This window comes from Mytilus trossulus, unplaced genomic scaffold, assembly GCF_036588685.1.
Source record: "Mytilus trossulus isolate FHL-02 unplaced genomic scaffold, PNRI_Mtr1.1.1.hap1 h1tg000103l__unscaffolded, whole genome shotgun sequence".
In the NCBI taxonomy this organism is placed as follows: domain Eukaryota; kingdom Metazoa; phylum Mollusca; class Bivalvia; order Mytilida; family Mytilidae; genus Mytilus; species Mytilus trossulus.
In genome coordinates, this window is record NW_026963296.1 from 211865 (window position 1) to 236155 (window position 24291).

A 24291-nucleotide genomic window follows, 5' to 3' on the forward strand; every position below is an offset into this window, starting at 1 on the left:
GGCTGCATTGTTACACTTTATTTTATTATTACTATTAATTACTGTTGATTGAATTTTGATTGCTGATTAGGTATCATTTAAAATCTTTGATATCAATTGTAGGAATTGTCTTTGATGGATTAATAATGAAAATTACATTTTTCTCAAATAAAATAGTCAGCTTGGATTGGTAAAAACACTGATGACAAGTGATCAATGTACAGCAGTGACTGTGTTTTTGGTGTTTGTTACACTAATAGTAATTCTATTTAATAGTACTTTTAAATATTCGTTTAGGAAATAAATGTAACCTAGTAGCAGCTAGCTTTAGACAAGTTAACATGATACATTGTTAATATCTGGCGAAATTGTAGACTGACTTCAACATATTCAATTATATAAACAGAACGAAACACTATATTAAAAAATTAAATCAGGGCGAACGGACTCTGGGCGAAGAGGTATTAGGGCGAACAGAAACTAGGGCAAACCAGAATCAGGGCGGACCTGGATTCGTTACAACCATAACACTGTTAAATTTTTCGGTCTTTTAATTGTAAGAGATACAACATTAAGGAGAAGCTTGCAAGAATTTGGCAATGGACAAACATTTGTATGTGTCCCTACGTCCTGATATAGCCAATATCTGAACAGAAAATAATGTTTGAAAAATTGAGAATGGAAATGGGGAATGTGTCAAAGAGACAACAATTCAGCCATAGAACAATCAACAGCCAAAGGTCACCAATAGATCTTCAATGCATCGAGAAACTCCAGCATTTGTTTACCTTGTTGAACTGTATCCATTAAAAAAAATACCAAGTTAACAAATAAATCTGTGACAATCACAGTGGTGCATGTGGTGACAATACTGGTTGTATTATGTAATCATGTTGGTACAAAATTGCTTAAAGCTCCAAATATATCAGAGTATTATTATACTTGTACATGTACCTATCAGAGACATGTATTCTTAATATTTATATGTCTCGGTACATATTCACATTAACTTGCAAAAGGTCAATTTCTACCAGACACATCTGATATGTTTAAATACACCTTCAGTGTTACTGTAAGCCTGAATTAATGTTACTCATTTACACCATGGTATTATTAATTTATTATAAATTCAGGTTAATTGTTTTCAATTAACTTAATAGCAGGATGTGTTCCACAGATATTATATGGTTGAATCTTTGAAACACATGATATATAATTAAAAGCATGAATTGATAAATATAGGATATCCAATTTCATTTGACAATATCTTGGTTTAAACCTATATATGTTATTTTTAATCAAGAAATATTTGTTATATTAAAGCAAATACTTTTTTATTTACTATATGGAAGTAACAGCTCTTTTTTTCTCTCATCTAAATAGAGTCAATTCAATTAGTTCTGTTGTACGAACTATAACAGAGGTGAAGCACAAATGGCAGGATCTTCAGCTGAAATCAAAGAAGAAGGAGTCAGAAAGAAATAGGCTCCAGAATCTGACAGGTGGTGGACCAGCACCACCTGCTTTAACACCACTGGAGTTAAAGGTTGAATTATTTTGTTGTTTTATTATTGTTGTAATTTAAACATTATTGTTATTAATATATGAATATAAAGGACATATAATGACAAATTTTATTGACATTGAAATATTCAATACGTAATAATCTGACACAAATAGTAGTTTCAATCCTTACATATATATATGTATATATTGTACTAGTACATCAATTCAATTTGTGTGATTTTAGTGCTCATGAGAATAATATTGCGATGGATTCTAAGACTTCACAATTATATAAACATGTCATGCATGTTGTACCAGCTTTTTAAAAAGTAAAATTAATGTATATGAAAATTTTATAACAGATTTCTTATTACAGTACATACATGACATATACATGTATTTAAAATAAGACCCATTACAGTACAATATCTTGCTTACTTTCAAATTAATTCGAACAAGTTCCATCTTACATTTTTATGAATCATTTATTAAACATTGAAGTACAGATACAGTTAAATTGATCCCCTTGAGAAAAATCCCAATTTGAAAAAAAAAACTTTTAATTATTTCCAAAAAGATTTGTTTAATATCGGTAATAATTGTGCATGAAAACAAACTGAAAAACACACATTTAAACATTTTTTATGCCGAAAAGACAATGTGTCTGATTTGAGGGTCTATGAGTGTACATGTATCATCACTGATAATAAGGGGTTCAACTTGAACTTCCAGTCAAATTCATGGTTTATTATAAATTTTTCAATTTGATAATATTTACCCAATAAAAAAGGATAGAGGTAGCTGTGAAGAAAAAAAACAACAATAGCACTTATCTGATATGACGTATATACATGTAGCAATTGAATTGAACATAGTGATAAAAGATAAATTACAATAGAAATTAGATAGTTACTTAAATAAATGTATGTATGGGATACCATCACGCCTATGGAGAACTTTTATGAACCATCCTATTTTGAAATACTAGACAAAATGTGATTATTCATATTGAAAATAAATATTTGGTCACTTTCAGCCTTATTTTTGTATTATGTACACATTTTAAATCTGTTCAACGTATATATATATATAAACATTTATTTACAGATAATTTCTATCATTCCCAAAGTTGCATGCTATGGAATTACTGCTGGTATTGACACTGACAGTGGTAAGTTAAACTTAAACATGATACATGAATCAATTTTCAATTAACTTAACCCTTACCATGCGGAATTGTTTTTAGAAAATGTCTAATTTTTGTTTATTTGCCAAAATATGCAAATGAGCTTAGCCCTGTTGCTGTAGCATATTGATTTCTTTAAATCTAATATAGGTGATCACGGGTCGGGGTGAGGAGGCTTTGTTTTCGCCAATTTCAATTTTCCAAGTCCGTATTTGTGCTCAAACTGCTACTTATACATGAGAAACGTGAATATGGATAGCCTCAGGATGACGGAACATGCATAACTTTTAAAATGAGTATCATAAAGTGGACTTCTAAAAGTATGGAATGCCATTGGAGCCAAATAACGGTTATTAGGGTCCGCCCGCATGGTAAGGGTTAAGACGAATACAATAATAAGTGTCTTTCCTACATCTTTGAATCAGGTTATTTGTAAATTAGACAGAAACCCAACAATACAAGGTTTAAAATTTATATTAAAGGTAAGAAAGATAAAATGACCATTTTAAAATTAATGACTTTTGAGTTTTGTAGCACTCATTTTGGTAAAAAAAGGAAGGTATTTCTAAACTATAAATACAATCACATTTTTTTTCAGTATACATATATGTAACAAATAATACAATTCGTTTACAAAACAAATACCTTCATGTACAATATTTAAACATAAGTTTATTTTGTCAATTCTAATAATCATATCTTTTTGTTTTAAATTGATATCATTAGAGTCCTCAGTACAGATTCCAGACATGACCAACATCCCAACATTACAGTTACATTGTACCTGTTTCTCAGAGTAAGTATCAACATGAACTTGTACAATTTCACTGCTGAATATAAAATGACAAATCTGGCATACATTTCATTTAGGGTTTATTAAGTCCTGTACAATTTAAGAGATGTGCTTTATTCCAAAACTTGTTTGTTGTTTAAAAAAAACATAACAGTGTGTTACAAAATAAAATCACTTTCTTTTAAAAAGTAACTTAGGCCACACCAATTTAATTTCTTGTTCTACGGATTTTTGGACTCCAAAAATTGGGGCGAGCGAGCGATTTGAAAATTTTAATAAAAAAATATTTAATTTGCAAATTTTTGAGGCGAAGCTTAAAAGTAAAGGCGAGCGATTATAATTTTTTTTTGTAAACATAAAATAGTAGGTTTTGACTATATTAAAACTTGATGTATCACTTGTACCTTGACATTTCTTTAATTTATGAAGTGTGTTTTCCCTGTTCAACAAGAAATAATTGAATAATTAAATCTGGACTATGTATATGTGACTGACAATGAGACAATTCTCCATCCAAGTCATAATCATGTTATGAATATCCCTTTTATGAGGGGTCAAAATATTAAAGTTATATTTTTTTTGTAAAAACACTTTAAGTACAAAAGGGCTTATATTTTCCCCAAAGAACTATAATATTTGGTATTAAATGGTCAAAACATGTCTAAGAATTTTGTAATATTCCTGGACTTTAAAAATGTTAACACATTTACTTTAACAGTTTAATATTATTCAAAATAAGTGGACCCATCCCTCTGTTAGAAAAGTTGTTCAAAATATAATGTATTTCTCCTCTTTTTGAGTAAAAAATTATAAGTTGTCAAAGGTTTTGTATAGTAGCACTGTACAAATCCTTAGTATTTCTTTTTTCTTTTCTACAACAGACTGAACAGTAAACATGGTAAAATGACCCCTTCAATGCCCTTGTCTGAGGGAGGGTTGGTCCCAACCTGATAATAACAAACATAGGTCAAATTACGGCCTTTACACAGTGCTTTGATCAAGACCAACCAGCAAGCTATAAGGAACCACAACTTAGTATTGTACACAATTCGAACAGGAAAACCAACGATCTAAATTATATTTCCAAACGGGAAAATACCAATGAACCACATCAACAAACGATAACTGCTGAACGACAGGTCTCTGAATCAACCAGAACAGGTGCACAAACATACATTATAATTGCAGTTGAAGGCAAATCCTTCAGAAGTTCTATGTACTTTATTCTAACAACGAACATTTTTTTAAGGGAATATAAGTTAGGGGGAAAGAAACCAACGTTTTGTTCTGTACTGGTATTTCTATTTATATCGGAGACCTCCCGTTTGGAATAAATTGGTTTCATGCTGAAACAAATATTCTCTCAGATATTTACAGTGTTGAGGGGTGCTGATATGTTTAAAATCGTTATATAAAGGCTAGACTGTGATTTTAAAAAACAAATGTTGAGATCTAAGCCTCGATCTTCAAATAATATTTACAAAAAAACGGTGCGGGAAATGGACATGATTTCATTTCCGGATGCGGGAAGCGGGAATATAATAAAAATAAAAAAAATCTGTTTTTAAAAAAAATAGGTGCGGGCGGGTCCGTCGAACAAGGAATTAAATTGGTGTGGCCTTAAGGTATAGTCAAATCATTACTAGAAATATAAATCTATGTTCAAGTTAAAGAAGACCACGTCAATAAGATATTTAGCAAAAAAAAAACATGATTGCAAACCAGCAAATACAAACACTTATAGTATAACTAATCGCCGTATTTGAATATAAAAAATAAGACAACGCGTGGATTAACCGAGTAAGGCGTTCGGTCACAAGTTGTCTTATTTTTGAAATTCAAATACGGCAATTAGTTATACTTTTTATTACATTGTCAAATTGCTTTTTTTATGAAATTAATATAGAAAATGTAAGGAACTATATGGTTTTCCTACGCATGTTTTGTTTCGACGTTATCAACGTCTTGACAGCGCTTATTGTTGTTTTACGTCAGAGAGTGAAATAACCATGTTTATTTCACATGTGAAATTATCAGATTTATCTAACTGGGAAATCAATGTAATTCGTTGCAACAAATGTAATAAATTGATTTAATTGTAGTAATTTATCATAATTTTGATTATTTTAATAGATGAACAAACAGATCCAATTGGAAGTGCTGATGACAATGTTAATATTTTGATAGACTTGTCGACTGGAAAGGAAATCAGAAGTAATTCTTAATTACATATATATATTTTCCTACTTAATGGGTCAAAGTCATGGTCACCGATTTAAGTCAAATTTTCATATCTTATTGATAACTGTGTATAGCATTTATCCAAACTATCATAAGTGTAGTTTACAGAGGATAGGGTCAATAATATGAAGTTTGGTTTCTTGTGTATTTTAGTCTAGACTCCATCAAATTAAATATTGAGTTGTTCTCAGATGACCATATAAGAGAAGTAAACATAAATATACCAATGATTAGATATAAATAGATTAAGCCAACATGTGCATTTGAATTTTTATATGTCTGTTTAATTTCATTTTATAGATTAAAAATATATGTTTCTTGTCGTTTTAACATGTAGAAGAAAGATTTTTGGTGAATTGAATCAGTCATCAAATGATTTACCTTTGTTTCACTTTCAATGTTTACATTCCTTTCCTTTAAATAAACAGTACACATACAAAACATGCATTGTCCATCTCTAGTTAAGGGGTTAATTGAAGTTAACATGAATACGGATTTAATGAGGTTGACTTATTCACTTGCAAGTGAATAAGTCATTATCAATATTATATAGATTTATTTGACCAAATTCAATCATTTTGGCAACTAAAAGCGAATTATTATTTCACCATTTCACTTTTATCATTGATTGAACAAAAACATATCTTACTTTCAATTTTTAGGCATCTTGAAGCTAGTGCCCCTTTAAAGAAAAATTCTTTAATACTATTACTTCATTAAATTATAAAATGTCATAAAGGCTTCCACATTTCTTTGATACAGTAGAAACCCTTTTTGTTTTAATTTAGAAAAAAAACAAGTTTAATTTAAGGTTTGTGCTTGGACTATTGGTTTTAAGTCACAAGTATGAGTGCAAAATGTTATGTTACTGTTGACAATAAAATTAGAGAAGAAAATTTTTCAGAGGCATAGGAAATATTGAATTAATTATAAATACATAATCTTCAAGCTAGTTATTATGACATGTAACTTTATATCTGCACTAGTTCATGTTTGCGATTAAGTAGCTTATGAATATACTTTATAGTATGGAAGCTTAAAAATAGTTTCATTGGTTTTTATTTTCATTTCTCAGTTAACGAAAATGAAGAGACACTTTGTGGTATTGAGAGCAGACCCAAGGAACAAACATCACCACCATCAAAGAATAGGACTGGTATGCCTAGTATATAGTTTCTATTATATCAGCTTTATTCTAAATTCAGAATGTTAATGTTATTTTTTTCAGTGAAATTTTAAATAATATTTTTTTTTAGTTATTTTTATGAAATATTGGTTTCAATACTAGTATAATATTTGAAGCAATGCATAAACTGGAATTATATTTCATATAATGACAATATAAAAAAAGAAGATTGCAAATAACACAACTATCCACCAAAGTTTTAATAATAGGGATGTATAAAGCAATAATAGGCAATTTACAGTTGTCTATTAAGAGCCAGTCTGTGATAAAACCATGCAAAACGGTCCCAATCCAAAATATTCCAATCAGGCTGATATTTTGTATTGTAGATACCTTATATGTAATAACTATTTGTGCAAAATATTTTGAAAAAATATTCAGCCATTATTTGTGTATGCTGAACATTCAAAAATTGTCCATTTCTGTACTGACAAATGGCCATTTTAAGCCTATTTTAGGGTATTTTGACCTGATTTGTTTTTGTTTTATAGAGAAAATTTAGCTTAAAGATAACATATAACGAACAACTTGAAATGAAAGGAAATTATGATAATTCAAAAAGTTGTGAGATTTCTCAATACCCCTACTGACAGGATGAAATTGCATGGTTTTGAAAAAATGCTGATTCAGCAAAATTTGTATATTTTTAAAGGCTTTAATCTTGTAAGATCATGTTTTATTTTCAATAAAATGAAATATTTCATGAAGCTTATATATTCATCTACAAAATGCTAGAAAATGGTGCTCAGCAAATGATACCTTATTACGATAAAATAATAATTAAAGATAGGGGTGATGGCCATTTTGCCTATTTTTTATTTTTCAAAACTAAATCCCAGCCTCCCCATTGTTATATGGAGTATTGTGGTACAGTTTAAAAGAGATCCATACAATAACACACAAGTTGAAAAAAAGCTTGTTTTGGGCCCCTTTTTTGGCCCTTTATTACTAACTTTGATTCCATGACCCATTTAAAGGAATCCAAACCTTCTACTTGTGGTTTTAAACATTATGATACAATATCAGAGCCAAAAAAAAATAAAATAATTTTCAATGTAGGAAGTAGAATATTTTTAAATCAATAATTTGTTGAATAGTATACCATTATTTTTAGGAAAGACAGTGGAAAGTGATTCTACCAGTAAATTGTTGATAATAGAACAGGTAAAGTTACAGTTGAAAAAAAGAAAAATAGAGTTGATGGAGGAAAGAAATGATTTGGAAAGAAAGAAACTGAAATTTTTTGAACTTATAGCAGAAAAGTTATCTGTAGTTAATGAGCAATAGGTCAAATTTATCCCTACTCTGTGTACAAGCAAATTGATTATTCATTATTGTATCATGTATAAGTTTTATTTTTAAGTATTTTTCCAGGATAATTGTTCATACTCAAAAACAGATAAGTAATAAAAGGTCCATCTATTCACAAGCATTTTATTACCGTTTATTAATTCTATTGAAGACTAATGAGATAATGTCACTCTATATACATTTTGTATATCCTTAAACTAGCATTTAAAATTAAATGATGGTTGAACACTATGTGTAACTGACATGTTCAGTTGAACCTTTGTCTCACAAGGGAGGCACGTGTGTTAAAACCATCACGGAAAACATTGAAAACCTCTGGTTGCTCATGGTCATTCTCGTGATTGTCATCTTCCAGTAGTTCATCCAGCTGTGGAATAGACTTGTCTATGCAAATGTTGTGAAGTATGAAGCATGCTACAACAATGTTGGTACACTTTTTTGGGATGAAGTGTAGGCATCCTGTGGTTTTGTGTAAGCACCTGGAATAATGAATTAAATCATTTACTTAAAATTGTAAAGCATATTTTGTAAAGAAAATATGATGGTTTCTTTCAATTTACATGTATAACAGGTTAGTCACAACAGTTTTGGTTTTACGCACATTTTCTGTTTGTGTAATAAAACTTACATTTTTTTATGCAACACAACTCTTTACATCCGATGTTTTGCCTAATATATAGCAAATTTGTAAGTCATTTTAAATACTTTGAATTCATTCTGTATAATACATGTTTTTATAATTGATTAATGTACTTGACAATAAAAGTAAAAGAATTGTATTGATGCAATATTTGTGACAGTTTTATTCCTTTGCTTTCCTCTATGTTTTTACTGTGCAAATACTGATTAAGTGTGATGTTAAGATACCCTATATATCCTTAAGTTTCTTGTTTGAGAAAACTGTAAATTTAGAAATAAGTGTATGCATTTATAATTGTGATCTAATTTTGGACTAAAATTATGATCTGATTTTGAACTTAAATTAGATCACAATTTGCAGTATTGAGACAATTTCTGTTTAGTTCATATAAGAAATTTAAAAATGTAATAAAATCATTGCAATAATTTCTCAAATTACAGTTGTACCAGTATAGTTCGTCAATTATTGACTCTTTTAAGTATAATCCAAATAAGTTCCAAAACTGGTGTTTTTACGTGGGAGGTATATTGTAACATCCGTTAATATGTATATCACTGAGTCTGCGCTAAGTATATATATATTGAAAATAGAATTATATAACGATGTTGTATACAAAGCAAAAGAAGCAGGTCATATTAGAATAACTGGTAGATGTAGGTGAATCATTTTTGACTTGGTTATGATTTTGTATACTTATATAAAGAAATAAGTCATCATTTCTTTTTATTAATTGTACATGTAGTACCACAGGCTGTGCATTTGAACAATTTGTATACCTGAACCTGGATTTCAGAAGTCCAAAGGCTCTCTCAATTACATTCCTGGTACTTTTATGACATCTGTTGTATTTTTCTTCTCCATTTGATGATGGATTTAAGAAGGGTGTCAACAGCCATGGTTTCAGGGGATACCCTGAATCACCCAAAAGCCAGCCGTCTATCTGCTTGTTCTCGAATTTTTCACTTAAAGAGCAATTCTGCATTATGAAGCTGTCATGTGTGTTTCCAGGCCATTTTGCAACTACATTGGTAAATCTGAAATAAGAAGGCCATATGTCATACTTATACTTAAAAACAAGCTAATCAAAGTCTTGATATACATTCATTAGAATATTAGCTGTAAATCAACAAAATCAGCTGATAAATAGCAATCATGTGTCATGTTTGCTTTGATTATTAAAAGGCACTAGCTGTAGTTATTTGGAAATGTAACAAATACAAATATTAGTGCACAAATCTGATAATGGGTCACATTATGTTGCAGAATATCTGAAAAGGTAAAAGTCATTTAATCACCAATATAATGTGCTATGTATTTAGTCCTATACTCAAAGTAATTGTTTTCTAATTTTTAGAGCTGTTGAAAATCTATATCTTACTTTTATTTAATGTGAAAAATATTTTTGATGTTCATAACCAGTGTCCTTATTTGCTTCAAAATACCGATTCAGGGGCAGATCCAGCCTTTTAAAAAATGGGGGTGTTCGATACAGGGGCGGATCCAGCCATTTTAAAAGGGGGTCCCAACCCAGGACTAAAAGGGGTGTGTGTTCCAATTATATGTCCCCATTCAAATGCATTGATCGGCCAAAAAAAGGGGAGGTCCATACCTGGAACCCCCCTGGATTTGCCAATGCAGATACCAGTTCAAATTGAGTAGAATAATTGGTGTGTATATTGTTTACAAGAACAACCTTAACACACTATTATCATGTGTTTGGACTGTTGATTTTCCCTTTTGAATTTTGATTTTCCTTTTTTAATTTTCCTCTGGATCAGTATTTTTGTGTTTTTACTTTCTATCTGCTTTGTATTTTTATTTGTCGAGCCTGCAACTTTTGTAGCAGAAAGCTTTACATAGGCGTTAGCTAACTTGTTAAAAGCTTTATATTTAAAAGGTGGAAGACCTGGATGTTTCATACTTTGTATATAGATGCCTTATGTTACGAAGTTTCTGTCAGTCTAATGTCAAATGTCCTTGACCTCATTTTCATAGTTCAGCGACCACTTTAAAAAAAAGTTCAGATTTTTTCATTGTTGAAATATCTCTAATTATAAGTAATAGGATAATTATATTTGGTATGTGGGTACCTTGCAAGGTCCTCATGCCTGTCTGACAGTTTTCACTTGACCTCGACCTCATTTCATGGATTAGTGAATAAAGTAAAGTTTTGGTGGTCAAGTCCATATCTCAGATACTATAAGCAATAGGACTAGTATATTCGGTGTATGGAAGGACTATAAGGTGTACATGTCCAACTGGCAGATGTCATATGACCTTGACCTCATTTTCATGGTTCAGTGGTTATAGTTTAGTCTTTTGTGTTGTGGTGTGTTTTTCTCATACTTTATGCAATAGATCTACTATATTATGATCTTTATGTCAGTCGCGCAGGTTTTATTTTGACCTTGATCTATTTTTCATGGTTCATTGCTCAGTGTTAAGGTTTAGTTTTTTGGTCTATTTTTCTGAAACTATAAGTAATAGGTCAACTATATTTGTTGTATGGAAGCGTTGTTAGCTGTACATGTCTGATTGGCATTGCTCCTCTGACTTTGACCTCATTTTTATGGTTCATTGGTCTTTGTTTTGTTATCTTTGTTAATGTTAAGTAATGTGACAGTTTTAAGCTTTATATTTAGGACTATCAACCTAATATCAATGACAAGTAAAGAAGGCGAGACACTTCAGTGTGTGCACTCTTGTTTGCAAATAGTAATAAATAAAATACATAAATATTGTTCTCAAATCTATCAGTATGTTCCCTGTGTGAATAAACAATGATTTTCGTATGGAACGCCGGAACTGCCTTAGTTTTCTTTGTCTTATCGGGGCCTTTCATAGCTGACTATGCGATATGGGCTTTGCTCATTGTGAAGCCTGTACGGTGACCTATAGTTGTTAATGTCTGTGTCATTTTGGTCTTTTGCGGATAGTTTTCTCATTGGAAATCATCTTACATCTTCTATTTTATATTATGGTAAAAACTTTCATTTTACGGTGGTATTTTGACATACGATTATACTTTGACCTTATACTATGGTACTTTGACATTATATGATTGTACTTTAGAATTATATGATAGTACTTTGACCTTGTACGATGTTACTTTGACATTATACGATGGTACTTCAGAATTATATGATGGTACTTTTACATTATACGATGGTACTTTGACATTATGCCATGGTACTTTAACATAATATGATGGTACTTTGACATGATACAATGATACTTTGTCATTTTGTAAAGACAATCATGGGAAATGAGAAAAAAAACAGAATGTGCACCCATTACACGGATGCCCCATCCGCACTATCGTTTTAGTTAAGTGGACTGTGAAAATGGGGGAAAATCTCTAATGAGGAATTAAAATTTGAAAGATTATATGATAGGGAACATGTATACAAAGTTTCAAGTTGATTGGATTTCCACTTCATCAAATACTACCGCGACCAAAAACTTGAACCTGAAGCGGGACGAAGGGACGGACGGACGGACAGACCAGAAAACCTAATGCCCATAAATGGGGCATAAAAACACAATGCAAGAATCACTCATGTTGAGAGAAATACTGAAGGTTGATTTGAAGCATGCGTTTGTACATTTTTAAAGAGTAAAGTTAACACCGAACATTGTGGGTATGCTCACGAGACACAAAAGAGTGGACGGGCCACCCCCACCCCTATATTCGCAAGCGGATATGACATTGTAACGATGCCATATGCCTGTCCGAAACGTGTCCAAAGAATGTGCTCCAATGTTATTTTATTTCACCCGCCGCATGTGTCATGTCACTTTATTCAACCTGGAATATGTTGGCCAATGGTCAATTCAAATGTTATATAGTACGACTGATAATTGGGAGGAATAAGATTGTATATTCTTTTCGCGGTAGAATTTATGTTTATACGATATTCGTCTTGAACATGTATGAAATATTTGCCACTGGATGTTAAGCAACCAAAAATAAACCAGTTTGCGATTTTATTTATTTCGTTGTAGCATCATATGATGTTATATACCATGTGCAGTAATGTGCCATCCTTGTGAAACTAAATGAAATAGTTATTTGTTTACATAATTATTTCTCACTGCTAAAAATACAGAATATAACAATAAATATTTCCCTTCTATTCCTTCATGATAGTCCACATGAGGATCTCTTAAAATTTTGAATTCTTATCTTTCTAAGGTTGTTTTTTTCCGTTTAAATATTTTTTCCATTATTCTCTATTCTGTATTTTATGTTAAAAACTGTTCTCTACAGTCTGATCATTATCATAATTTGGCACCCCTATATTTCTTTAGAGAAAGAAGGTGAGACATTTTTGCGTGTGTCGTGTTTTTTTTTCTTTTTTCTTTCTTAAAATAATAGCAATAGATCAACTTTATTTGTTGCATGGAAGCTGTATTTGTCTGTTTATTGGTATCACTTCAATTTAAGTAAACCAAAGAAGTAAGGTTGGGATTGATTTTGTCGGTTGTGTTCCCAACAGTTTATAAAGGGGTCCAAATAAGCTTTTTCCTAGTTTCAAATAACTTAAGTGTAATGTATGGATCATTCTGAAATTCTTGAATTAGGGGCCAAAAATTCCGTGCTCCAAAACAAGCAATTTACTTTATACTATTTAGTACATAATTTTTTTTTTACTAATTTAGAGATTTTTTACCATATTAATATCTGAGTAAACTTATTTACCTTTTAAAGTAAGAGATAACTGTATTGTATTTTACGCTACGACGGTATCAGTTGGGGATTTGAAGATCGCAAATGTATTTTCGATTTATGAGTTTGACTGTTCCTCTGATATCGTTCGTCTCTCTTTTGTAGTGATAGAAACATTTGACATTCCGGTATATATATGTATATTTTTTTTTAGTCAATTTTTTTTCCCGGACAATGTGCAATCATAGTATCAGTTTAGTTTTTCGACACAATCAGTCAAACATTTTTTTTTTTAATTTATAAGACCTAGGTAGTGAGAAAATATTAATATTTGTTTATTTATTATTATCCAAAAAAAAAAGAAAATTTGATAGTGTCATACCTAATGAAAAATTAATTATTTTATTATAAGTCAACGTGTTAATTATATACTCCAACGGTCCATTCTCAATTTTATGACTATACGCGTATGGTCAAAATATCCATATGGTCCTCATACACATGAATGTTTATATTAAGACCGGAGTACATTTGTTTTGACAATCAAACATTCCCTGTTAAAACACGCGGACGTGACAGAAGACACCATTATGTAGCGTCAACAGTAAATAATGGATCGAAATATTTGGTAAACGATTTTTTTAACATAACTTGATATTAAAACATGATTTAAGTCTAGATATATATGTTTTTTATACTAGATAATTCATCTTTTAAGTCCATAGCACTCTCAGTCTATAAGAAAGACAGTATATTATTGCTGAAAGACATAATCTTCCGTCTTATCATATAATGGTTATCTGATGGAAGATGCACGTTAATTTAGAAGCTTTTTTTATTCTATGTCTCCATACAATAAAGGAGATATTTGTGGAAGAGTTGATTTTCGTATACTTACTTCATCTTGGCATCACAAATGGCTTGCACATTTAAGCTGTGGTAATTTTTTCTGCACACAAATATCTGTTCATCCTCACTTGGTCTTATTATTGGAATCAAAGTTCCATCAACTGCCCCAACAACATTTGGCATTCCAGACATATTATGAAAATCCTGCTTTATTTCTCTTAAAGAAGGCTGGTCAAGTGGGAATTTTATTTTGTATATGAGAGAAGAAACCAAAGAAGTGGTAACTGACGATATTATCCTGCTTACAAAAGACCGGCTTATACCATGGATGTCCCCTATCTCGGACAGGAATCCCCCCTTTGCATAGTACCTTAAAGTTGTCAAAACTTGATGCAAAGGGGGAATGGCGAAGTTTCTAAGGGTTGGCCTCTCTAAATGAGGGGCTAGTACATCTACCAAGTCGAAAATACTCCGCCTATCTAAGCGATATCTTTATATCAGTTCAATATCATTCAAACTGTCCATGATATTGGTCCTGTCTCTAAACACTCTCTCCCTCCGCATTGCTCTGCGTTCATTATGTCGGATAATATGTAATGCGACGGCCATCTTTGCAGACGCTGCGATTAATCTGCGATAGGTTCAAGTACACGCTAATAACGTTAGCGATTTGCACGCAATGTACGACCATCGCAAAGTACGTTTGTTTTATGAAACGGAATTTTAGCGTTACGTTTGGTTAACGTTCAAACGTACGCTAACGATCGTTTTATGAAACGGCAGCCTGTATGTTTTATTGACGTCATAAATAAAACTCTACGGAAACGCATTTCCAACGTCGTAAACAAGGCAATATATGTTCAGTGACTGTTTATCACAAATGAATATACGGTCAATGCAAATTAACTCCTCAAGTATCACAGATGCAATATATAAACAATTATTGGGCTTACACTGGCATTGCGTTCCATAATATCCTTGTCTGCATGTACAAGTGTACGCTGATCCAGATATACTACAGGTGCCTGCATTGGTACAAGGACCTGATGAACATGGGGTCACTGTAATACAAATGAATACGTTTCAATAAGTGAAATAGCCAAAAAATAAATAACAAAAAAAACAAGCTCCAATGAAAGTTCAAAACGGAAATCCGTATTCGAAGTGCAAAATTAAAAGCTCAAAAACATCAGATAACTGTCATATTCCTGACGTAGCACATGCCTTTTGTTATTGACCCCTATTTTCTCTTAATAAATCTTGTGCATGTATAATTATAAGTCAATTGTAAATGTTTAAAACCATTTTATTCATTTTTTAATAGTTTTTGAAAACTTCAACTTGTGAAAGATGACAAAATTTCAATAGGGAATATCACGAAAACAAGCACATTGACCTGTATATTTTTTTGGATTCGGAATCCTTAATAAATCCCTATCAATACATACTAGTTTTAGGATATAGCTATTTACTTTTAAACGGAGTAGAAATCTTTCACAAGATCGATGAAAAGCAATCAATCATGTAATCGATTGAAAATTCAAAAAAATTTGAATTTAATTAGAAAAAAACGAAAAATTCAAAACTTGAAACCGTGGTACAATAAAATCTAGTATAGACTTGAATAATTATTGGACAGAGCCTTCACCTAATTATATTTTTGCAATTCTTGTTTTTCTCTTATTTGTGTTACATTTATATTTCGAGACAATGTATGGATTCTATTTATACTGCAACCCTTATAACTGTTCTAAATAAAATCCTTATGGTAAAAACTATTAATTCTTTATTTTGAGCGAAAACGTAACATTTCCGCGAACCTGTATGTTTTATTGACGTCATAAATAAAACTCTACGGAAACGCATTTCTAACGTCGTAAACAAAGCAATATATGTTCAGTGCCTGTATATCACAAATGAATATACGGTCAATGTATTTTGACTGCTCAAATAGTAAAGCTGCAGTATATAAACAACAATTGGGCTTACACTGGCATTGCGTTCCATGATGTCCTTGTCTGCATGTACAAGTGTACGTTGATCCAGATATACTACAGGTACCTGCATTGGTACAAGGACCTAATGAACATGGGGTCACTGTAATACAAATGAATACGTTTCAATAAGTGAAATAGCCAAAAAGTAAATAACAAAAAAAACGAGCTCCAATGAAAGTTCAAAACGGAAATCTGTATTCGAAGTGCAAAATTAAAAGCTCAGAAAACATCAGATAACTGTCAAATTCCTGACTTAGCACATGCCTTTTGTTATTGATCCCTATTTTCTCTTAATAAATCTTTTGCATGTATACTTATAAGTCAATTGTAAATGTTTAGAAATATTTTATTCATTTTTTAATAGCTTTTGAGAACTTAAACTTGTGGATGATGCAGCTTGGATAAGTCTAGAGAGAAAATTTTTCCGCCAAATATTCAATGGAAAATATCACGAAAACGAGCACATTGACCTCTATATTTTTCTTTATTTTTTTTTTTGATTCCTCAATTAATCATGTTTTCGATTGAATGTTAAAAAAAATTGAAATTAATTAGAAAAAAATGAAAAATTCAAAACTTGAAACCGAGGTTTAGTGTGGAGAAGGTTTGGATCCATTAAAACGTTTAATCCCGCTGCAAATGTTTGCACCTGTCCTAAGTCAGGAATCTGATGTACAGTAGTTGTCGTTTGTTTTTGACATATATACGTGTTTCTCGTTTTTCGTTTTGTTTATATAGATTAGACCGTTGGTTTTCCCGTTTGAATGGTTTTACACTAGTAATTTTGGGGCCCTTTATAGCTTGTTGTTCGGTGTGAGCCAAGGCTCCGTGTTGAACGCCGTACTTCAACCTATAATGGTTTCCTTTTTAATTTGTTACTTGGATGGAGAGTTGTCTCATTGGCACTCACAACACATCTTCCTATACCTATTTAGTGAAAATCTAGTTTAGACTTGAATAATTATTGGACAGAGCCTTCACCTTCACCTAATTATATTTTTGCAATTCTTGTTTTTCTCTTATTTGTGTTACATTTATATTTCGAGACAATGTATGGATTCTTTTTATAACTGTTCCAAATGAAGTCCTTAGGGTAAAAACTATTATTTCTTTATTTTGAGCAAAAACGTTAATTTTTTCTGAAGCTGTATGTTTTATTGACGTCATAAATAAAAATCTACGGAAACGCATTTCCAACATCGTAAACAAGGCAATATATGTTCAGTGACTGTATATCACAAATGAATATACGGTCAATGCAAATTAACTCCTCAAGTAGCACAGCTGCAGTATATAAACAATTATTGGGCTTACACTGGCATTGCGTTCCATAATATCCTTGTCTGCATGTACAAGTGTACGTTGATCCAGATATACTGCAGTTGCCTGCATTTCTACAAGGACCTGATGAACATGGGGTCACTGTAATACAAATGAATACATTTCAATAAGTTAAATAGCCAAAAAGTAAATTACAAAAAAAAACGAGCTCCAATGAAAGTTCCAAACGGAAATCCGTATTCGAAGTGCAAAATTAAAAGCTCAAAAACATCAGATAACTGTCATATTCCTGACTTAGCACATGCCTTTTGTTATTGACCACTTTTTTCTCTTAAAAAATCTGTTGCATGTATAATAATAAATCAATTGTAAATGTTTAAAAACATTTTATTCATTTTTTAATAGCTTTTGAGAACTTAAACTTGCGAATGATGCAGCTTGGATAAGTCTAGAGAGAACATTTTTCCGCCAAATATTCAATGGGTAATATCACGAAAACAAGCACATTAACCTTTTTTTTTTTTTTTTTTTTTACTCCTCAATTAATCATGTATTCGATTGGATATTGAAAAAAAATTGAAATAGATTAGAAAAAAACGTAGAAAAAAACGAAAAAACCGTGGTTTAGTGAAAATTTAGTATAGACTTGAATAATTATGCTGCTCTGCTGGTGGACTGTTAGTCCCCGAGGGTATCACCAGCCCAGTAGCCAGTACTTCGGTACTGGCATGAAAATACGGATTTTTTGTGTTTTTAAAAATTGCTGTTACAAAATGTTAGAAATTATTATAAATTAAGGAATGTATCTCCCTCATGCAAAGCTCTGATTCCTTTCACGGTTTTGGCTTTACTTTTTGGACCTTTTGGATTATAGCTCTTCATCTTTTATACAAGATTTGGATTTCAAAAATTTTGGCCACGAGCATCACTGTTTGCAATGCTTGTTTTTCTCTTATTTGTGTTACATTTATATTTCGAGACAATGTATGGATTCTTTTTATACTGTAACCCTTATAACTGTTCTAAATAAAGTCCTTATGGTAAAAACTATTATTTCTTTATTTTGAGCTAAAATGTTAAATTTTCGCGAAGCTGTATGTTTTATTGACGTCATAAATAAAACACTAAAAAACGCATTTCCAACGTCGTAAACAAGGCAATATATGTTCAGTGACTGTATATCATATATGAATATACGGTCAATGTAAGTTGGCTGCTCAAGTAGCACAGCTGCAGTATATAAACAATTATTGGGCTTACACTGGCATTGCGTTCCATAATATCCTTGTCTGCATGTACAATTATACGTTGATCCAGATATACTACAGGTGCCTGTATTTCTACAAGGACCTGGTGAACATGGGGTCACTGTAATACAAATGAATACGTTTAAATAAGTGAAATAACAAAAATAAAAATAACAAAAAAAAACGAGCTCCAATGAAAATTCATAACGAAAAATCCGTAATCAAAGTGCAAAATTAAAAACTCAAAAACATCAGACAACCGTCATATTCCTGACTTAGTTCATATTTGTGTTTCTAATATAGAAATGAAAAAATGTGGTATACGTTCTCTTGTGTAAGATTGATGCATACCAATCAATAATGTAATCGATTGAATATTAAAAAAAATGAAATTAATTAGAAAAAAACGAAAAATATTCAAAATTTGAAGCCGTGGTACAGTGACAATCTAGTAAAGACCTGAATAAATATTGGAAATTGCCGTCACAAACTTATTTTGCAATTTTTGTTTTTGTCTTAATTGTGCTATAAAGTGAATACAAAATAACGTACCTTCGCAGTGTTGTCCACTGTATCCAGCTAGGCAGCGACAGCTATGGTTTTTCACAGAGTTAATACACAAAGCGCCATTTTGACACTGATTATTATCACAAGGTGTATCTAAACATAACATATAAGTGATACAGTTTATAACATTGGATTTATAATTAACGTTAAGAATTTTACCAGAAAAGGGGATGGACAATTTATAATAAAATTAGTATAAAAATATACTTGAATGTAACGCGTCTTCTGATTGGCTGACGTTATTATGATATCAGGCTAAAGACATAATTTAGTCATGAGACCGTGACATCATCAACATTTTTTCATGTTTTTCTACGGTTTAAAATGGAATTTAGAATTAAATTATAAAAAAATGACTAATATTTTTTCTGTCTATTCCAAATAGCATAAAAAATTTGGTGCACACTGTTAAATAATCGATGAGGAGAATCGTTCTTTTATTCGATTGATTTCCGAAGAAAAAAAAAACTCATAAATGCACGTGGTTCTAATGACAACGTCAAATAAAACTCAGGGAAAACAATTGATCTTAACAATATTTAATGGTTGTTACATAAAAATCTATTACAGAAATATATGTTTTGTTATTGTAAATCTATCAATTTGGGAAATAAAATTGAAAATAGAAATAAGGCATATGTCAAAGCGACAACAACCCGACCATAGAGCAGACAATAGCCGAAGGCCGCCAGTGGGTCTTCAGTGTAGCAAGAAACTCCTGCAACCGTCCCGGAGGCGTATTTTTCAGATGGCTCCTAATGAAATATGCATACTAGTTCAGTGATAATGAACGCCATACTAAACTCCAAATTGTACACAAGAAACTTAAATTTAAAAATAATACAAGACTAACAAAGGCCAACTGTTAGAATAACTTCTACAAATGATATATTGATATATTTCTTATAACTATTTAATAGTTTTATCTGTTATTCACAATTGCATAAAGCCAAACAGATAGTTGTCCATTTTATAAATTGTATTTCTTTAAACACAGGCAATGTTATTTCCCAATAGGAACCCCGTTTACCATGTTTAAACTTATAACTGTGCAACTTTCAATATGAAGTTTCTTCATTGTTTTGTTTATACCTAGAACGGAAACTGGATATAGTATACTATTTTATTCAAAGTGTTCAACATTTATTTGCACAGAACTTCTAAGAGTTTGAACTTATACCAAAAGAGGGACGAAAGATACCAAAGGGACAGTGAAACTCATAAATCTAAAACAAACTGACAACGACATGGCTAAAAATGAAAAAAGACAAACCGAAAAACAATAGTACACATGACACAACATAGAAAAGTAAAGAATAAACAACACGAACCCCACTAAAAACTAGGGGTGATCTCAGGTGCTCCGGAATGGTAAGCAGATCCTGCTACACATGTGGCACCCGTCGTGTTGCTTATGTGATTATAAATCCGGTAAATACTTACTGTGTATACTACCACTTCCTAGTTAAAGTTTTCTATAGAATTCAAAATTTGCTATATACTGGTTACATTTCCAAAATTATATCTCTACGAAATTAAACATAGAGATCATATATGGCAAACAGAACGAAAACAAAACAAAATATCTGAATAAAAAGTAAAATCATAAAAATACTGAACTCTAGCTAAACCTCTCACTTATATGACAGTCGCATCAAATTTCATTACATTGAAAATACCTTTTTGATATTCATACAATATATATTGTTTGTGTATTAGTGTTGTTCCTTCAAAATGAAAATAAACTATAAAGTTGTGTTTTAAAAAAACTTTGAACTACCAATAACGGCATGTATAAAAAAAATCAAATTTATAAACATGAACATATAGCGAAACTTGCAATATAACTCACCAAAAGGTAAACAAAGACGTTCGTTTCTATAGGCAACAATACATCTAGTTTTAGGTGGACACGTTTTCGGCCAGCAAGCATCATTATCCTGTCGAATGTAAAATTTCTGGTTACAGTATTACAAGATAATAAAACATTCAATTTAAAGTCATTTACTCTTTAGAATTCAGGATGACCACCGAAACAAACCAAATAAAGCAGTCGTCAAGAAGTTAAGAGTCTCTGCAACTCGTGTTCCTTAGAACATTTATATCAGAAAAAATTACGAAAATTGCAACCCGTCAAAATTACTGCTTTGAATTTTGTACCTTCAATGATGCTCGGAGTCAAACTATTTAAAAACCTAAAATCTTATAATCATGATAAGGGCTTTTTTAAAATATTTATTTCAGCATGGGCGATTCAGCAACAAGTGAAAGGTTATAACATGTAAATATGATTGACTCAATACGAATCTTGTTAGTCTAAAACTTGATTAAGAGTTGACGTTATTTTTTGATAGACCTCTGAAATATATGAACGGAAGGAAACTAATTTTAATTTCGATAAAAACAGGATGAAGGTTGATCTCTATATAATTCTTTTTCCCCGTTTTTATGTTCATTTACCTAGTTTCCAAGGGTAAATGGGTAATAGAAGTAAGGTTACCATTGTTCTTCCTCGACGGCAGTTAAACCCTCGCCAACATTGGACGTGTATTTGGCTGTGTGGTGTGTTGAAATTTAAATCCACGAACAGGGATGCAATTCCGATGCCTCTTGTAAAAGAGAGTGCCATGGTTTTTGCCCGTTTATAACCATTTCTACAACATTTTAAGGGGTTCGTTAGAGACTTGTTGCAAGTTCAATATCTGTCCTTATCAAATACTCCTTCATTCTGGAGACAGTCTAATATTTTTCGATTTGTATCCCGGAAGCCTCAATTACAGAACCTACATATTTTTTGTTTGTGCAATTGTTCTCATCCGGAATCTGCATGAAATATTTGTCACTGAATGTTTACCAACCAACAATGAATGAATTATCCATTTTCCTAACTTACCTTTGTCCAATTTGAGATATTTGTGAAATAAACTCCATATTTATGTTCTGCATCTTGGTCAAAATAAGACTCATCTAATAGTTCACAATAAGACCTGTTCTTATGAAAATTCACCGCAGAACAATCCGTATACATCATACAATCTTTGACGCACCCTTTAGGACCAATCATTTCATTAGCCTTTATCACATGAGTATACGTATTTACAATTGTATTCTTTTGGTAAACACCACCAGTAACATTAATAATTTTTACCATTGAAGCCAAATTAATATTAAACAATAAAACATAACAAAATGTAGTTAGTTTTGAAATCATTGAAAATCTGTCTAACAGTCAATTTTGAATATGTGTCGTAGTCGTAAACACACGCGTGAAATTTAATAAAAAAGCTTCGATGAAAAATATTGTTTTTTAATTTGGTTTTTGATAAATTGTCTGATTTGCAATTATTAACATAGAATTTTAATGACCACGATACTACACCTCCGTGTGTTTCAAATAAAATGTTTAAAATAACCTCGTGATTTTAAACAGATTACGTGAATATTGCAGTGATTACTGATTTGCTGGTTTTGTTAACATTGAGATCGAGGCACTCGATATTTGCAAATATATAACTGCCTAAGTTGCCAGGAACATTTTGATTAATAAATGATTAAATGAACTAAGTGATTTAAATCAATTTACATATTTAATATATTTAATTTCATTTTTAATACGAACATGTAAAGCATATAGCAACTTCAACGTTTCTGTCAATCTGTTCTTCGAATAGATTATATAATAAAGTGAAAATGTGCAAACTTCCCTTTTCTGGTCAATGTAAATATGAAAATTCAAATAAAAGATATCCGGTTTTTGATTATGAAAGAGAAATACGTTTTGGTTTAAGTGTATTATCAATAATTTGCAAATAATTTGGTATTAGATATAAGTTCATTTAATTTTTCAAATATAAATTTATGGTTGATAGTTAATTGTGTTTTGATTCGAAAAAAAACTCTATATTTTGTATAATAAAATATTATCGTAGAAGCTATTTGCAATTTTACATACTAGTTTGTTAAGGTTTTGATGTTGTTAAATATCTGTCTTCTTTTTTTCTCGATTGTTTAAATATTTAGTCCAATTTTGTTTCATTTTCGTTCGTCCTTTTTTCTTTTTTTTCCACTTTTATTTTAATGTGTATGTGTTTGAAAAGAAATGAACGTAGGTCTTGTACAAACAGAACTTATATTTACATTCTCCCGAAAGGAATATAAAGTGGTTTAATTAGTGTATACATAAAACTTACCTTTATGTACTAAGGAGCTTCAACAGTATAGCATTTACATCATATTAACAGTTTATGATGATCTCGCACTAATATTTAGGCTCAACGTCTAACAACAATCCATTTTCATCATTTTCGATTTCAAAAACTGTTATAACTTGCAATTGTACGTTTAAAGGAAAAAGCATAGTGTTGAATTTGATCTGGCAATGCTTTTTCCATTTGTAAATGTTTAGTTCAAGTTGGGATTGATATTGTTGGTATACATTTTGAACTTTATTGCTTGTACCATTTTCATAATCATAAAAAACATACTATTCATTTAACTTTGCGACAGTATTGGTGAAATATACAGGCTAATGATGTCAGATAAAGTTTATATATATATATATATATATAACAATAACATCTTCATGCCTTATATATCATGTACTGTAGTACGCCGCTAGATTAAAACTGACGAGGAAAAGTAACACACGGCCAGCGAAAGCTCTATTATTTGTAGAGCCCAGGTGGTCGTGTGGTCTAGCGGGACGGCTGCAGTGCAGGCGATTTGGTGTCACGATATCACAGTAGCATGGGTTCGCATCCCGGCGAGGGAAGAACCAAAAATTTGCGAAAGCAAATTTACAGATCTAGCATTGTTGGGTTGATGTTTAGACGAGTTGTA

General features: G+C 31.2%; 2 protein-coding genes across 2 annotated transcripts; one reads left to right on the forward strand and one right to left on the reverse strand.

Moving 5' to 3' along the window:
* Positions 1–1324: 1324 nt before the first annotated feature.
* Positions 1325–8373, forward strand: LOC134699887 (uncharacterized). The gene is made up of 5 exons (XM_063561288.1): positions 1325–1518; positions 3445–3467; positions 5598–5678; positions 6781–6861; positions 8006–8373. Exons 1-5 carry the CDS (start codon positions 1325–1327, stop codon positions 8176–8178), a joined length of 552 nt encoding a protein of 183 aa, XP_063417358.1. The 3' UTR covers positions 8179–8373.
* Positions 8374–8449: 76 nt separating this feature from the next.
* LOC134699888 (putative nuclease HARBI1) lies at positions 8450–14552 on the reverse strand. The gene is made up of 3 exons (XM_063561289.1): positions 14410–14552; positions 9619–9876; positions 8450–8681 (listed from the first exon to the last, which is right to left on the reverse strand). The coding sequence occupies exons 1-3, from the start codon at positions 14550–14552 to the stop codon at positions 8450–8452; spliced, it is 633 nt and encodes a 210-aa protein (XP_063417359.1).
* Positions 14553–24291: the final 9739 nt, after the last annotated feature.